General features: G+C 34.7%; 2 protein-coding genes and 1 pseudogene across 3 annotated transcripts; 1 reads left to right on the forward strand and 2 right to left on the reverse strand.

Annotated features, from left to right (window-relative positions):
• Nucleotides 1-3,360: 3,360 nt before the first annotated feature.
• LOC113737683 (17.6 kDa class I heat shock protein 3-like) lies at nt 3,361-7,533 on the reverse strand (annotated as a pseudogene).
• Nucleotides 7,534-10,314: 2,781 nt separating this feature from the next.
• Nucleotides 10,315-18,299, forward strand: LOC113737078 (actin-related protein 2-like). Of its 2 annotated transcripts, none has more exons than XM_027264328.2 (2): nt 10,315-10,398; nt 16,680-18,299. In XM_027264328.2, the coding sequence occupies exon 2, from the start codon at nt 16,827-16,829 to the stop codon at nt 17,994-17,996; it is 1,170 nt and encodes a 389-aa protein (XP_027120129.1). In that variant the 5' UTR covers nt 10,315-10,398; nt 16,680-16,826; the 3' UTR covers nt 17,997-18,299. The 2 variants fall into 2 exon arrangements, with proteins under 2 accessions (XP_027120129.1, XP_071939629.1); XM_072083528.1 differs by having other exon boundaries at nt 10,328-10,384.
• On the reverse strand, nt 11,664-13,190 carry LOC113737079 (xyloglucan endotransglucosylase/hydrolase protein 22-like). The gene is made up of 3 exons (XM_072083939.1): nt 12,957-13,190; nt 12,687-12,826; nt 11,664-11,952 (listed from the first exon to the last, which is right to left on the reverse strand). The coding sequence occupies exons 1-3, from the start codon at nt 13,188-13,190 to the stop codon at nt 11,664-11,666; spliced, it is 663 nt and encodes a 220-aa protein (XP_071940040.1).
• Nucleotides 18,300-18,853: the final 554 nt, after the last annotated feature.

Genomic DNA, 18,853 nt, shown 5'->3' on the forward strand with positions numbered 1-18,853 from the left:
CCAACATGATAGACCATGGTTATTCAAGTATTAGCAGGGTTTTTAGGTCTATTAAGTATGAGTGGTTGAAATTTTATTGCTATTCTCTTATTGTTATCCATCAGATAATTTTTTGAGAATCAAATTCCAATATCTAACATTCTTATCAAGCATGTGTGTGTTTATATCAACTTATTTAGCTCTTTCTAATTTATTTTTACATCTCGTAATTATGTAAATGCATGCTTTAAAATTAATTACTTAATAGTAATGGACTGATTTACCATTTAATTATTTTTCCCTTTCTTGATTTAACTAGTCCAGATTTGCCATGACGATATTCAAGAAGTGATTTATCATAACTTATGGACATTCATAAAATTGAATCCTAAAGTGATTGAGGTTTTCCTAATACAATTAACTATTCACTATTTCCTAATACAAGAAGTAATGCAGACTTGTAGCCTTCTTCTTCATGTTTAGGGAACCACCGCTTGATTTATCCAAAGAAAAAAAAATTTGAGTTATCGGATGAATTAGTTTTAAATAAACTTGTCAACCGATTATTATCGGTTTGTTTGAGTTTGGATAATCAAAAAGTTAGAGGCGACGTGACAACTGTACAAAGAAGGGATAGAGACTAAATTGGGGACAAAAGATTCGAAGCAGTGATTAATACATCCACAACGTCGAAAAGGTGTCAAGAAAATGCTTAAGGAAATTTGGCCGTTACGCAAAATCCGTGGACGGATCCAAGCAAATTCACCAACGGACCTAGTTTGGTAATCATACTACTATGGAATCCACAGACTGATCCATCCGTGGATTCCTCCTGCAGATTTTGACGAGAGAGCAGGTGGCGTCTCTGACTAGAATCCGCACATAGAATTCGTTCAATAATCCATGGATGGATTCTGTGTTTATGATGTGTCCTAATTATCATGTTTTCGTGTCCTTTAACACTATGATTTTATGCATATTTATCTTTAAAAGAACTACTTAAGGTATGTTTTACATTTGGACAGATTAAAAAGCATTTGGAGTGAAAATGATGCAAAAGGAGGTCAATTTAGAAGGAAAATGCAAAATTCACGGAGGCAATAGCTAATGGGTGCTATAATGGGGGGTCAAAGACGAGGCCCATTCGAGGTTCAAACTGATTTTGGTTAAATTGACAAGTTAAGCAATGAAAGGCGCCCATTTTACAATCTGACTTCAGATCCAAACTGATTTTGGTTAAATTGACAAGTTAAGCAATGATAGACGCCCATTTTACAATCTGACTTAAGATCCGATATTGTTTAGACATGCATTTTCTCAGTTTTAATGCACGTATCCAGTTACAACTCAAAAATCCTACCTCCTAGCATTATAAATAGAGCGTTTTGGTCCATTTTTGGGGGAGTTGAAGGGGGAGAACGGCCGGAGACCACTACTTTCTCATATTCTACATTTTTAGGAGTAGATTAGAATAAGTAGAACTAGAGTTTGGCTATGAACATCTTTATTTCTCTATTGAGAGCAACATCTAGCTAATTCTCTATTCAATCCAAAGATTGAAGTATTTATCCCAACGATTGTGAAACCACATTTGATCTTTTCAATTTTTGATTTGCAATCTGTCATTCCTTGATTTTATTCTATGTTGATACATGTACGGTAGAGTAAGTGGACAATTATTCTCTCTACGTGTATTCTTCATGCCAAAATACTAATTTTGATCCAAAATTGTCTTGTATTAGTATTTCTATATGGAAAATAAAGTTAATAATTGGTTGTCCCCTTTTGTGAATCCTTAGGGGGAATCATAGTGTTGATTAAATAACTTCATGTGTCATGGGTTATTGTCATTTTTGACTGATTTTTGGTTCTTAATGCTATTATTAGAGTAATTCGGGATTGCGTCAATATCTAGGTTGTCTAATAATAAGAATATAATTTGAGTGCGTCATTTTGTGTTGAATTTAGAGAATTTGTAAGTTATCACTGGCGTTTGGAGTAATTTAGGCCAAATAGTTGATTAAAGGTTGAATTTTTAGGAGTTGATGATCAATCAGAATAAAGATCTTCATGTCCTTCGTTTGGCTTGTTATTTATTATTTTTATCATCTATTTTCATTATTATTGTCTTAATTCTATATTTTTAGTTATTTCAATTTACTTTTCATTATTTTAACAAAGGAGATCAAGAGTTTCAACTGTTCTCTATGGGTTCAACCTGGACACCCACTACTACAAGTTTGAGTTTCTAATAATTAATTTTTGACACCCGTGACAAGTGTTTAGTTTACTAGTCCAAACCAACTTTTACAGGTCTCATACTTTTACATTTCATTTAGCAAACTATACCATACTACAGTTAATTCAATAAAATGACACTATAAGGGGCGCTTGGTTCAAGTTTAGGAATTGGAATTGTAATTGGAATTGCGTCCAAAAATTCAGTATGGGTTTTGATCAAAAGTACAATGACTAGTATATATTTATAAGGTTTTGGAATCAAATTATTTTTCATTTTCTTTTCTTTATTTTTTCTGCTTTCCCTTTTCTTGCTTCCTTCTTCCCAGTCTTTAAGTACTTATGCTTCACCATATTCTCTTGAACCAACACTTGATCATCACCAATCAACCTTACAATCTATGGAATATGGAAAAGTGACTGACAAGAGATGAGAAAAAGGCTTACACAAAAAGAAAAAAAAAAGAGAGGAGAGAGAACCAAATGGAGAGGAGCGGCTGCTGTGGAGTATTAGAGGAGAGAGGAAGAGAGTGAAGAGAGAAGAGAAGAGAAAGTGAGAGAGATTGATAAGAAAAGAGAGAGAACCAGATGAGGTGGGCTACTACCATGGAGGATTGGAAGAGAGAGTGAATAGAGAAAAAAGAGAGAAAAGGGAAAGTGATGATGAAAGCCTGCCGTAGAAGATGGGATGAGAGAAAAAAGATGAAAAAGGAAATCTGATGGTAAGATACTGCCGTGAAAGTTGGGCTGACTTGATAGAGTGATGAAAACGATATATTTTCTTTTCTTTTTGAAGTTTTCGAGTCAAATTGAGTCAAATTTGGAAATCTACCAAAACCCCCCAATTTGTTGGAGATTAAGAACTCCCAAATTTTAATGATTCACTCAAACATTTTGAATCCAATACATGTAACCCAAACAACAAGAATTTGAATTATTTCAATTCCTGATTCCGATCCCCTTTTACCAAACAGCACCTAAAATTTCTCACCAATTATAACTTACAAAAAAAGTCTTACAATCAACAATTACACACACACACACACACACACATATATATACATACTTTTTTTTAATTTGTAATTTGTTTATTAAAAGCAGTTGCGTATGAGGAATTAAGGAGTATGCAGTAGAAAGTAACATTTAAACAGAGATCTCAATGGACTTGACCTCGGGCTGCTTCTCTTTCACTTTAGGCAGAGTCACATTTAGAACTCCATTTTCCAAGCCGGCTTTCACCTCAGCCACCCAGGCATTCCCTGGCAACCGGAATCTTCGGAGGAACTTCCTATTGCTTCACTCCCGATGGTGCCACTTGTCATTCTTCTTCTCCTGTTCCTTGCTCCTCTCTCCATGAATTTGTAGAATCCTTCCCTCCTCAAGTATCTCAACCTTGACTTCTCCCTTTTTCTGTGAGGATCCGAATTTTTCTTATTTTTATTTTATTTTACTGGTTTATTTAATTAATTATTCACCTATTTTTTTTGAATAGTTTATTTCAATCATTTTAAAATCATTTTTTTTATGGAACGATGTCTCACTTATATTTATACAACGTTTCGTTAGCAAATTTAATTTTTCTGCGACTCGTTTAGCGAGAAATAGTGAATGCACGTTTTTTGAGCCATGTTCGATCCGAGAGTATATTAGTTTTGGAGAATTAAGAATGATCAATAGTAGACTAAGAAAAGTTAACTGAGGGATTAGATGTGAGAGAGTTAAAATTTAAGTTTTTTACCGCGCGCATCGATAATTTCTCGAAAGTCACGCCGGTACGGCTAATTGGAGATTTGAGAATTTAATACTAGACTCGTAAGTATGAGTAATTAAAGTGTTAGAGGAATTACCTTGGAGAATTAGTGTATAAGTGTATCAAACAAGAGAGAAAGTGGTAGTATGAAACCCTATGAGTTACCATTAAGAGTTGACTTTTGGTACAACTTTAAGTTAGCTTGTCCAACACCTTTTCTTCATTCTTTCTCCCCAAGAATCAAACCACAAACACTCTCTCTCTCTCTTATTTTCGGCCAGCCCTAGAAGCTCCAAAGGGAAGAAGAAAACTTCATCTTCTAGCTCCAAGTTTGCTTGCTTTTCATCATCCAACTCACAAACCACTTGGAATTTCACTCTAGCTTGAAGAAAGGCGCCTTCTTGTGGAGTTTCTTGGAGAAATTTTGGTGAAAAAATTTGGTCTTCATCTAGTGGTTAAAGGGTAAGCACTTCATCTCTTTAACCTTTCAATTCATACAAAGATTGATGGTTAGTTTGCATGGGTTTGAAACCCTAAGCAAGATTCTAGGCTAGTGGACTTGAGGAAACTTTTATCTTGCTTTAAATCCTAAGCTAGCAGTCTTGAGGTGGCCTATGAGGTAGCTGACTTGAGGATATTGCTTGATTGTTGTTGTTTATGTGAATTATAGCTTGATTTTGGTTTGATAGTGGAGAGAAAGTGGAAGAAACCATGAGGAAGAGAGCTGACCGAAATTCTGTTTTGATGTCCTGCTTTAAATTTGAAATTTTGATGATTATATGGCTACTAAATTGATTGATATATGTTGTATTATGTGTGTAGAATGTGCCTTTCGAAAATCATTTCAAATGGTTACCTAAAACTTGAGTTTTGGAAAAGTTCGGAATCTGGAAATTTGCTAGCAGGGTAGCCAACCAGTGGTTCTTTGTCTGAACATAACTTTTTGTACAAAAGTCAAAATTGAGTACCGTTTACGGCATTCAAAACTAGACATTCAGAACTTTCAAACGGTATAAGAATCCCCTACTAGTTCATTTTGAGTAAACCGTAGCGAATTGGCAAAGTAGACTGTTCTGTTCTGTCTATCTGTCCGAGAGAAACTGTGACGCTACATCTTGTGGCTCGATTTTGTCTCACTTGTGAAAAGATTTTAAAAATGATGTCTTCTGATAAAATGTAGAATTTTGAACTTTGTTTCTAACTCCATAAACCATTCTCAATTTGGGCTTGTGTAGAGTTAGATATGGTCTGATTTCAAAACTATATCAAAGCTGATAACTGAAAAATTTTCCCTTCCCTGCTGACCGAATGGTCAATTCTGTTTTGGGGTGTTTTATTTCAAAAATTTTAGTGTCATTTACCCATAAATTGCTCATTAAATGTTCTGGAACCTTGGTTTCAAACATGGAGCTAATTTGAGCTGATTTCGTTGGACAAAACTTTCGAAAAAAAAGAAAGATAGGGTTGGCAGATTAGCTTTGAAGAATTTCACAAACTTTGGTCGTTTCGTTAACTGCCTTCCCGTGTGAGTTTTTGCCTAAATTTTGATAGAGAGGTAGTCCACATATGGAAGTTCAAGTTTACCAAATTTGGCATAATTTCAATATCATTTCGAGGCCCAAATAATGCCCCAAAGATTGCTCTTCAAATCTGGAAATCCACTGATCAGATTGAAAAAATCAGCCGACTTCAAACTGTTGTATCTTGTTGCTCAAAACTCCGAATTTAGTTCCGCTTGTTGTGTTTGAAACTTGGTTTGGAACTCTTATTGTGCTATAAGTTGCAGAGGCTGATTCACTTTCTGTGAATTTTGTCGAATTTCCAAACATTGCTGAAAAACCAAGACTGGTTCTGTCCTGTCTTCTTGAAACTGCAACTTTGAACTGAAATTTGAATGCTTTCTGGTTGGAATCTTGGAAAAGTGTCTTTAGGGAAGTTTTAGTACTTAGAATCTAGTTTCCAACGGTATAAATTTTTCCATTTCGAATGCACCGAACTCAAGATCTAATTTTCCAAGTTTTGTCGCGCAAAGCTGAAAATTTCGATTTCGTAGGAAATGAGCTTTTAAGAACTTTTCACTTTCTTTCGATATTGATAATCTGTTTTAAACCCGATTTCATGGAAGATACAGGTTTCTCTTGTGACTTTAAACCCTCACTTTTAAATCTCGATTTTCGATGGATTGAAGTTCTTCGAAGACATTGTCTTAAATTTTAAGCGAGTGTACTTTCTTCCTTGAATAATAAGTGGTTGTGAGTATATGTGCGTGATGGTTGATCACTATTTCTTCAGGCGCTCAAGAGGATTTTGAAGGGAATCTCAGAGCGGACCACTAAAGACTTTATTACTCACTTGTTTTGAATTAGTGAGTGTCAAGTGCATGAATTGTTGTGTTTACTTGATTAATCTTACTTGTATACGTGAACATAACTTGATGAGGCTAGTGTGTACTTTATCGCATTCGCTCTCCTTTATTTGACTTATTACTTAACTTACTTGAACTTGGTTTGTATTAAATTTGAACTTGGATGTCGATTGGAGTGAATCTCGTCGACTATTATACGTGTACTCGTGAGGGACGTCCAAATCTCATTGGCTAATCTTGCGACTCGAGCTGGCATGGGATTGGTCGAGAAGTTTGATGAACCATGAGAATATTATAAAAACAAAACTTGATCTTTTGAGATATTGTTCGGCATACTCGTGTAGTATTGCCCTTTTCGTGCGTGTTTGGTTACGGATTTGAAAGGGCGAAATGATGGATGGGGGAAGTAAGTGGAGTTTCTACAGACTTAATACCTACCCGGTTGACAGAATATCATCATGTGGAGGTATTGGATCGAGTTTTGGCGAAACAAGTGGAATTTAGCTCCTGAGAGCTCCCGTATCCTTACTAATCGTGTTTTATTATTAATTGTGAATTACTTGAACTTTCTAGCTTTAATTCTTGTACAAATGTTATTGTTACTTGAACTATGTGTTTGCATGTTTTTTTTCTTGGCGTCACTGAGCGTTCGCTCACCCCATTAGTTTGTTTTCCTTAACAGAAGTTCGAAATGGAAAGATTTTGGAGAAGCCGACCTGATTACTTTTGGTTAGAATTTTGGATGTAATTGATTAGTCGACTTCTAGTGGTTGTATTTTTGGGGAAAGTTGATGTACTTTTGGTAACTTATGATGTAAGATTTGAATATTTTATTAAGGAAGCGACTTTTCTTTATATTGATGTTTACTATTGGTTGGTTACGTTTAAGTTTAAATTTGATTGTATTGAACCCTGGTAAAAGTTAGGCAGGCGTCTCGCCGATACCGTTGGGTTCGCCCTCGAGAGAAGTGGGGGCGTCACATTTTCAGCCCTGGAACATCAGCCTTGAACACATGGACTTCTGGGTCTCTATCCAATCAATTCTTGCATTGGCAAATGCTGTGGTTTCACCAGCTAACGTAGGAAGATTAATAAGAATAGAAGAGGTGAAGAATCCACCGAATGGATCCCACATAACGAGGGAGAACGTATCAAACACATTGGTTTTTCTGCCTCCAAAGACGCTTGGAATCGGAGACATCTTTCTAGTTAATATGTGATAAGCAGAATTAGTTTCAATGCAAGAAAAATAGCTATGAAGAAGGAATTGGATATTAATTTATATGTCTGATGGATGAAGAAAGGGAGATTTAAAGCATGATATTTACAGTCCACGGGAATGTAGTCTAGAGTCTGGACTTGACTAGTGTGACTATTACTAATAGAATATTGGAAAATGGAATTAAAATAAATAAGACTAAGATGATGGTTAGCGGTCTTGGTTGTTCCATATCCTTCGCGGCATATCGGTTGGATATCGGGTGATATGCATATTATAACATATAAAAATTTTCAAAAAATCTGAAAATTTACTAAAAATAAAAAATGCCATAAAAGGCACAATTTGAAAAAATATCTGAGTCAACTCGAATATTTTGATCGATTCCATACATCACAGATTCGAATCCGCCAATATTGGTCGAATCAGAATGAGTGGAAGTCATGGGGATATGAAATTATTGACGATTCGAGATTGGTATCGTACCGATCCCTCCGTTCCGGTTATAACTTGGCTGAGATGGCTAACCATGATCAAGATGGTTCTGGTACTTTCATGGAGGCTGATCTACTTGAGCACCATGCTTCTCCCTCGAGAATCCCATAAGATCCACAGGAGATTGCTTCCATATCTGTAATCTTCTACCATATTCCTAGCTGATATTACTATATGTCATTTGTCACTTCTTCAGCTGCCTACATTTCTAGCATTATGAGATTTGCAGTAGTATTGAACATGATTATTGAGCTAGGGGTTCCTTATATTTTTAAAATTATATTGCAGTTTGCCACTACACAGCTTCCAACCTTTAGTTAATTGCATAATTGATGTGGACTGAACTAGTGGTACAGTCACCCAAAAAAAAAAAACTAAAATATTGGAACTAATAGTAAAAATGGACATACTTCTTCAGCTCATGAAGTAGGTTTTAAGCTTAACAATATTCTTTGTTGTTGCCCCGTTTGTATGGCTTTATCTAGTTATTTTGCTAGAATGTAAGGATTATCATACTTTCGTTTAGGTAAGAAGCATTTTAAAATGGAATTGGGGCAAGAATTTTGACTTTGTACAATAATGCGGTCGTATTTTTTGGGCAAATTATATTTTACCCCTTGTAGTTTAATATTTTTGTACATAACTCCCATATGGTTTCAAAAACTATACATAACTTCTTCATAATTTGGATTAAAGTATCAAAGTAATGGAACTTGCAATCCATAATGGAGTCAACTAAAATATAAAAAAATACCCCTATGTAAAATTAAAAATTATTTATTAACTACGAAGGCTTATGTGTATATTTTAAAAACCAAAAAGGGGTTATATGGTAAAACATTAAATCATAAGGGAATTATATGGTAAAATATAAAACCATACGGGGTTAGTGCGTCATGTATATTATGTTTAAATATTTTGATCACTTCAGCCATTTTCATTTTTTAACAAAGGTAATTTTGACATTTTAAAAGGTTTTGTTACAATGATAATTTTCGTCATTTTGACACTTTAATCCAAACCATGAAAGGGTTATGTATAGCTCTTGAAACTATAGAGGGATTATGTACAAAAACACTAAACTATAGTGGGTAAAATGTAATTTTCCCTTTTTTTTCATGAGTTGTGTGCGTTAATAGACGTAATTGTATGTAGAGGTGGCGATTTGGATCGAGATCTATTTATCCATCCATATAATCCATAATTAAATGGATTTGGATTATCCATTTATAGTATTGGTTTTAAATGGTTGATCAAAGTAAAATCATTAAATTAAATGAATTTATATGAATTATCCACAAAAATCACATATATCCATTTACTTAAAAATCAAATAAAAGAAATGGACAGGAAATGACTAAAAAAGGAGCTATCCTAAAATTGAATGTTGGGGTGTGAAAAAGCCGTCCCCGTGAATAGTAACCAACCCTGAAATTGAATGTTGGGGTTTACTGCTAAACTAATTAATCATTCCTTTGTTTCTTCTTCTAGACTCCACAGTACTTGGGATTTCGATCAAAGGAAAATGATTTTGGAGAGGGAGGGTTGGAGATAAGTTAATGTTTAGGTGCTGCCTCGTTTTCACCGGTTTCGTTCCCTCCTTCTCAGCCACCGCCGTCGCCTCCCATTCCCCTCAGTTCTAATTTGTGTTTTAAAACTTGAACCGGATCGGCCGGTTCGACCGATCGAACCGGGAACCGGCCAAGTGTCCGGTCCAAGTCATGCTTAAAAATCGGGTAAGTAAAAATCCGGTCAAAAACCGAGTTTGACCAGGTTTGACCGGGAAAAATCGGATTTTCCAGTTCAAACTGTTTTTTAAAAAAAAACTCAAACTTTTTCAATATTATGTTTTGATCCCTAGATTGTTAAAAATTATTAATATACCTCAAATATTCCATACTTTATCAATATTTTCTTAAAGTTTGGTATTATTTTTCAATTAAGTCCATAATTTTAATTCTAAACCTGTTAATGCTCATTAAATAATATAAATTGTTACTTGATTGTTCTAATTTCTTTGTATTTTCTTGTTAAATATATTTAAAACATCAAATATATATGAATATAGCTTTATTAATATTAATATGTTATTAGGTATTTTACATATAATATTTTAATTTTTAAATAATTTTTATTTATGACATCATCCGGTTCAACCCCTATCGAACCCGGTTGAACCCATTGACCTCTGACCCCTGAGCTTGACCGAGTCGATACCCGGTCCGATTCTGAAAACATAGGTTCTAATCACTACTTAACTAAACCCATCCTCTGTCTGAATCCTCCTAAAATTTTACCCAACCCAGGATCCCAGATCGAGGGAGGATGAATTTTGCAGGCAAGTGATCGGCGGTAAATCTTCATCCTTTTCTTGCTGATATCTTCGTCTTTGTTTTCCGTTTGCGCTTAAATTGTTTGATAATTAGGAGGGAACAGGTCTGTCTCTGTTTCTGGTTCTAGGTTTTTGAGTTTCCAATCAATATTTGTTAAATCAAAGCTTTTGGGCTGGCTAATTAACTTGAATTATTGGGATTATCGCATTTCATTTGCATGTGGCTAGCTGCTGTGACGACTAGGAGTTGTAGGTCTTGTGATTTAAGAGTTGTTGCATTCAGTTCCTCTCTTTCTTTAAATTATGTGTTATACTATCCATGGTGTCCATTGCGTTTTCATGTTTTCTGTAACAAAAATCGGTTTTTGAGAAATTCCCAATTTTTGTTACTCACAAGTAGGTTGTTGCTCTAGTTATATTGCTTCTGTTACCTCTGACGATGTAGTTACATTGTTGATGGTTTCTTCTTTTTAGTTTTCATTTCTGAACCAAGTTAAAGATTTTATGTATCCTGCTTTTTTGGTTCTATAGTTTGATATTTTAGGTGCAAAGTTATAGTGTTTGTGACTGAATAACAATGGTTGGCGTAAAAGCTTAACTTCTACCTTATAACTATTTTTGTTGTATAATACTGGCTTGCAACTTGCTACGAAAGTGTAACGTCTAGCTTTATTTTTGTTGTACAAGACTGGCTTGCAACTTGACTTCAGTCATATGGCTTTGAAGCAAACAATTAGTATTTTTTTGCTGTCATTTTGCACTTAATGAGATCTGAATTTTTTTTCTATTCTTTGGTGCAATGAATATTAGGTACTTGTTCAAATTATTTGTATGCATATATTCAATTCTGCGCATGAACAAAATTTACGTGTACCACAAAGTAATATTAGTATCCACTAAATCATATAGAATATAAAACAACAGTACAACCGTATCGATACTTCAACTATACCTACCCCAAACCCTTGTAAAACATCAGAACCGCACATGACCCATGCCGTGGTAGTATATGTTTGGAATTCATTCTGAAATCGAAATCTTTGACTTATAGGAAGCAATTTTCCCTTTTTTTTTTTAATTAGAGCTGATCAAAAGAATAATGAATCATGTACGTTTTGTACAAGCAACTTAACAAATCAGGAAAATCTCCCAGTTGGGGTCCTACAGAAACCTTGAACGCCTACATTCTGCAGGAAAGCATCCGTTAACCCTTTTGGAGTCCTTGCAGTAGTCATAGATCATGAACTTAGATTGCACCCATCTCATTCTGTTTCGTCCCTTTGCATCAAGCCCTTGGGTTTTCCCACGCTTGTGTATTGATAGAATGAGGGGTTTTGGAAGCACAAGATGAACCAGCTGATGCTGACCATACACAAGCATCAGCATTGAAGTTCCTATAAGAGGCTAAAAAAGGCGCTAGTGTCCAATCTGTCTTGATCTGTCCACCTTGTGTTGCCCAGTCATCTGCATTCCACAAGCTGCAGTAAACCTTCATTGGTTGATTCTTTGGAAATGAAATGCCAGATCCTTCATTGTTGTTGAATGCTCTGATGGGGCTACCATCTACCAAGAAACTGTAAACGCACCATAGATATGCAAATATGTTAGAAATTGAGGCAATGATTTTCCATTTTTTGCTTGTTAGAAATAGAAATCATTTAAGGAGATTGTAACTTACATAATCCTCTGAGGGTTCCAAACTATGGAATAAGTGTGGAAGGCTGCAGTTGGATCGAACTGTTGACTTTTGGCCAAATTTCTTATCCCACATCGGTGGGATTAGCTTTTAGGGAGGGGCTTGAGAGTTATAAATTAACTCTCTCCCTTCCCAATTCAAACACACCAAAATTTTGTATTCTTTCTTCTTCCAAATTATTAAGAGTGGGTCGTTTAGGCGGTGTCCGGAGATTAGGCAAAATTGGCCGAACTCCGTTATCAATTTTTGGGTGCGTTCTTTCCTTATCTCTTTTATTTATTCTGCATTTATTTAGTAGTTTCTTTTCAATTGTAGTATAGTATTCAATATATTTGTCGGGTTTATTTGTAGTGTTTTATACGGTTCCTTTGGGTGTATGTTGCTTATTTGTGTGTGCGTATTGTTTATGTATACACGAGTCTGATTGTGATAATACACCGTGCGCGTAAATTCTGCATAGGAGACTGGGTTTTAAGTGGGATCGCTTGTGACCCCTCCAGCCTGAATTTATTTTGAATGGTAATTCTGTCTTAGGAGATTGTTTTAACGATCTTTCTTGGGAATTACTGAATTGGTTTAAATCACTAGTTGAATTTTTGAGTGGGAAATTACCTGGTTTCCCCAACACGAACCACAGACGGAATTGTTGTTCCCTGTTTCCTTTTCCTTGTGCATAAACATTGGTATGAAGTGTATATGGCTGGCCAGATGCATTTCCTAGGACTCGAAATCAATCTCATCGTGCCTTTCGCCTTGAGAAGATAACTGCATTGATGAAAAAATAATAATAATTTTGTCCGTGAAGGCTAAAGAGGTAGCAAAAACTCAGATTTTGTGCCTATGAAATTGGAATACAAAAGGGAGAGCTCTTTTGAAACTCACAAAGAATGTGGTAACTGTGCCAGCTGAATTGCCAGGTACAAATTTGATTTGCATGTCAAATCTACCAAAGAGATAGTCATTTGTGGATTCAAAGCCAGAACCAGATAATTTGTCTAGAGAGAGTGTGAGAAGCTGGCCTGACTTATCTATCTTAGCTCTTCCGTCTCCAAAATTGATCTTGACATCCCGGTAAAAGTTACCGGCTGCTGAGGTTTCCAAGATCAGGCAAGCCATTAGTATGCAAAGCTTAAGCGCTCTTGAAGATGGCGTTTCTAGAGCTTAATTTTGAGGACTAAAGATGAAATGGATTAGTAAATATTATGCAATGTGATGAAATACTGATGCTTGGGGGTTTTGGTAGGAATGCATTTATATAGGTGTGGTTTAGAAGAATGGATCGCTGACTTTCACATTTAGGAAGTATCCAAGAGGGAGGGGAGACAATTTTATGAGTTGGCAATAATAGTTTAGTAAGAATAGGTAATGACAGAGTGTGCAGGTGATCGGTATTCAGAAAGGCTCAAAATCTGTTTGGGTACTTTACATTTCGAAGTAGCTAGCTATGTGCAAACTGGACACAGCTATGGAATACCTGGAATTTTTGAGTTCTTTATTGCTCTTTCAGAACTCAGAAGTACACGAGCAAGTTTTGTGAAATCTGAAGGCTGGAAGTTCCCCAATCCAAGAAGGGCATTTTTTAATACAGAACATGTTACTTTGAGTAATATTTATCCATTGTACACTTGGTTGTCTACACTTTTTGCGGACAGAGTCCCCTCAAGTTAGTTATTAGGAGCTTCAACGGTTGCCTTTTCTAACTCTGTGGGTAATATATAAATATCACTGTCAACAACATCTCACTCATAACAAGATAATAATATGAGGGAAAGGAAAGGAAATCCATGGAGGGATAAGGTTTTTATATGGATTGATTTTTGAAAGGAGAAAGAAAAAGACGGACGAATGTGGGACTTGTTCTATTTTTTTTTTCTTGGCAGATTTAAAAGTGGAAGGAATCGGAGGAAATGGATATAAAGGTTAATGATAATTATGTTACAATTTTCTAAAATACCCTTACTATTGGCAAACTAAATCAAGTCTAGAAGTATTTATTTATTTATTTATTAGTTTTATTGGAGTTAGATTTTTAGTAGTTGTGTGATTTAGGAATTTGTGTTTTATTTAGTAATTTTTTATGCAAGTGGTTTCTTTTCTAACAAATCTGGTAAATTATAAATAGAATATTATTTATGATGTTTTCTTGAGAGAGTCTAGAAAAATTTGCTGAGTTTTCTATTGTGGTGTAAATTTCTTCATTGTTTGAGACTTCAATAATATTATGAGTTGATTATTTTCTTCTCTCCCGCATATATTTTGAGTATTTGCTTTATCCCTTCAATTCTGTAACCCTGCATGCATTGATTATTATTATTAGAACCCTAAAATTTGGATTCTACAATTAATATCAAAGCTAGACTATGAGATTAGTCCTGGACATTTTCACTGTCAGAGAATTAGAATGCAAAATTGCCAAAAAGTATTCAATTAATCGAGTTAGACCACAAAATTGATCCTGAAGTGTGTAGTTGGTGAAGAATTCGACCATAAAATTGGTCTAAAAATTGTTAGATTGTTATGAGTGTGAAGACAGAGATCGGAGAGGAATCCTGTCAGATTTGTTGATTGCTACAGGTTGTTAGATCGAAGGATTTGATTGGTTAATCAACTAGGAGGCTAGGAAAACTTGACAGAGGGGAGAGGAAAATTTATTCAGGTATATAAATTGTTAAATAATGGCAAAATATAATAGAGATTTGATTGATAGTGAAAAATTTTTCATATTGACTCCTATAAGCACAAATAGACAAACATATTTTGGTTGGGTTTTAACAGTGAAAAAATATCTCAAACAGTGTAATTTAGATGATATTCTTTATTGGGTTGATGCAAGTGAGTTGTCAAAACATGTTTTCAAGAAGAAGGCACAATTATTCTTTCAAGTGATATGTAAAACAATGGTAGAAAGTATTTTCAAAACTTTTGTTTGCTGTACTAAAATACTTTGGAGATTTTGGAAGGATATTTACTATGTTTTGCAAATAATTGAGAAAAATTATGCTTTCAAACCGAAGTCTGGTTGTTGGTATTGGTTTGTCGATTTTGAGAATGATAGATTTGTTGATAATATGAATGATATTGAAATTTTTGAATCAGTTGATAGTTTTGATTTGCATATCTTATTTGGAGAAATTGGGAGTGATGAATTTGTTAAAGAAAAACAATGTGGTAATTTGATAAAGAAAACAAGAAAAGTCTGATTTGGTGTATAAAGAAAAAATAATTGTTAAAAATTTTATTGGTTTGGACTCTCTTCAAGATGATGGAAAGATATTTGATTTGATGGATACAGATTTCATTGGGGTTCAAAAATATTTTGCTCCAAAAGAGTTGATTGACAGTATGAAAATTTTGGATGATTGTGGTAGTGGTTAGTTTGAATTATTTGGCGAGTATAGTTTTGACAAGAAAGCAATCTATGATTTTGTATTTTTGGGCACTTACATTAGTGGTAAATATGGTGATTCTAGTGATGAATGGGTTTATATGAGTAAGTACTTTGATCAAAAAGAAATTGCTGAGAAATTATTTGCAAAATACAATGCGCGTCCACTACCACGTGTAAAGATGAAACTAATAACTGGTAACAAGATGGAGTTGCATGTTTGCATAGAGATTGTTGTTCGAGATGGTGTTTGATGTGTCTCAATGGAGAGTTTGGTTAAGGGAGGTAATGTTGCCAAACCAAACCAAGTAAAGAAGTATTTATTTATTTGTTAGTTGTATTGGAATTAGGTTTTTAGTAATTGTGTGATTTAGGAATTTGTGTTTTATTTGGTAATTTATTATGCAAGTGGTTTTTTTCCTAACAAGTCTGGTAGATTATAAATAGAATATTATTTAGGATGTTTTCTTGAAAAAGTCTAGAAGAGTTTGTCAAATTTTCTATTGTGGTTTGACTTTTTTCATTATTTGAGATTTCATTGATATTTTGAGTTGATTATTATCTTCTTTCCCACATATATTTTGAGTGTTTGTTTTATCTCTTCAAATTTATAACTCTGCACATATTGTTTATTATTAGAACCCCAAAATTTGGGTCTACGATTACGCTGTACCATTTTTATCCATGGTGTAATTTATCTTCAATACAATCTCCAAACCATTCTATCACCTAAGACCTACTTTCTTTCTTTTTTGAAAAAAATCGTTCAAAATGTTCCTCACATTTTGCAAGATGATTTTTTTTATCCATCATTTTTAAAAGTGTAATTTTACGTTTCTTATAAATTCACGTTAGTCAAATTTGGTCTCTATCTAAATTTTCGACTAGTTTTCGTTAGAATCCACCATGTGCCTTGCACGTGATCATTTTGAGTGGTAAAATTGCCAAATCACATTTCACATAATCTAATCCATAATCCATCACATCTTACAAAATAAATTTTTCAGTTCATCATATTTTATAAAATGAATTTTTTCATCCATTATTGATCATGTTTAAGAATAGTTTTTTTTTTGAACATATGTATATGTCTACTTAATTTCACCTGATCAGTACAAATAGCATGTAATATATTTCTATTCGATTTCACCTACAACTACAATTAGCTTATTTAAGTGGAATTAAATATAGATATATTATATGTTATTTATACCATTCAGGTGGCCATTTTTACAAGCAAAAGTTGATTTGCATCAGTACAGCAGTACTTAATCCAAGAATAGAGGGCCTCATTCGGATGAAAGAAATCTAGCATCTGGATCACTTCAGCTTCTTCACCCCTTGGACTTGAGAGTCATCACGGAGAAATGGACAGCCGCAACGTCGTCATTTGCGACAATGGCACTGGTTATGTCAAGTGTGGCTTTGCAGGTGAGAATTTTCCCACATCAGTATTTCCCTGCGTTCTTGGAAGGCCAATGCTAAGATATGAAGAATCCCTCATGGAACAAGAAGTCAAGGACATTGTTGTTGGGGATGCTTGTTTGAAACTGAGGCATCAGCTGGATATTTCCTATCCTGTCAACAATGGGATAGTGCAAAATTGGGATGATATGGGCCATGTATGGGATCATGCCTTTTTTAATGAACTGAAGGTAGACCCAACAGAGTGTAAGATCTTGCTCACTGATCCTCCTTTGAACCCATCCAAGAATCGTGAAAAGATGGTTGAGACCATGTTTGAGAAGTACAACTTCGCTGGTGTCTTCATACAAGTTCAAGCTGTTTTAACATTGTATGCTCAAGGTTTGCTTACAGGATTAGTTATTGACTCTGGTGACGGTGTTACGCATGTGGTTCCAGTTGTGGATGGATACTCATTCCCTCATCTCACAAAAAGAATGAATGTGGCTGGACGCCATATTACATCATATCTCGTAGATTTGCTTCAACGAAGAGGGTATGCAATGAATAGAAGTGCTGACTTTGAGACAGTTAGGAATATTAAAGAGAAATTATGCTACATAAGTTATGATTATAAAAGGGAATATCAATTGGGACTTGAGACAACCATCCTTGTTAAGAATTATACACTACCTGATGGAAGGGTGATTAAAGTTGGGACTGAGAGATTCCAGGCATCTGAGGCTCTTTTCACTCCGGAACTGATTGACGTTGAAGGTGATGGAATGGCTGACATGGTGTTTCGCTGCATTCAGGAAATGGATATTGACAACCGCATGATGCTATACCAGCATATTGTTTTGAGTGGAGGAAGTACAATGTATCCTGGGTTACCGAGTCGCTTGGAGAAAGAAATTTTAGATCGCTATGTTGATGTTGTTCTGAAGGGAAACAAAGATGGATTAAAGAAACTGCGGTTGCGGATAGAGGATCCACCACGAAGAAAGCATATGGTATACCTCGGAGGAGCAGTACTTGCAGGAATTATGAAGGATGCACCTGAGTTTTGGATTAGCAGGCAAGATTTTTTAGAAGGAGGAGTTGCGTGTTTAAGCAAGTGTGGCCAGGCATGAGTTCATCTGGCAGAAGTTGTAAAAGGCAGAAGATCTAGAACAGGGTTGCAGTTGGAATTGAAAAGGGTGGATGTATCACTTGGGTGGCGCAGACGAGCTTCATTTTGTTTCCTTAAGGACTTCATTACTTTGCTTGCCTACAAAACAGTGGTCTTGTACTAACATTGAATTTGTTGCCTGTACCATATAGTTCCTACGCTTATAGATGTGTAGTGTAAGTTTTGTGAAGAAAAAAAAATACTATTCAGGTGAAATGAAATAGACATATACATAGGTTTTCAAAAATAAGAAAAAAATTATTTATACACATGATCAATGAGGGATGAAAAAATTCATTTAATGAAATGTGAGGGATGAAAAATTTATTTTATGAAATGTGAGGGATTATGGATAGGATTATGTGAAATACGATTTGACAATTTTGTCCTTAAAAAATGATCACGTGCAAGGCATGTAGTGGATTTTGACCAAACACTAGTCGAAAATCAAATTTGACCAATATAAATTTGTAAGAAATGTAAAATTATACTTTTAAAAGTGAGGGACGAAAAATATTATTTTGCAAAATGTGAGGGACGTTTTGAATAATTTTTCCTTCTTTTTTTTATTTAACTGTTGTCTCAAACTTGTGAATGTTAATGATTTTATTAATGCAAGCTATTATTTGAAGACTTCAATCTTCAATCTTCTATTGACATGTTAATAACAAGAAGAACTATGAAAATTAATCAAAGGTAAATGTAAAGAGGGGAATGATAATAACATTTTCAAGGAAAAAGTCAGGCATAGAGGGAGGGGGTAGAGAGTTCAACGAAGGTAGCAAATTAAGGAGTATGAATAAATTTCTAGGGTAAATT

This window comes from Coffea arabica, chromosome 3e (genome assembly GCF_036785885.1).
Source record: "Coffea arabica cultivar ET-39 chromosome 3e, Coffea Arabica ET-39 HiFi, whole genome shotgun sequence".
NCBI lineage: Eukaryota > Viridiplantae > Streptophyta > Magnoliopsida > Gentianales > Rubiaceae > Coffea > Coffea arabica.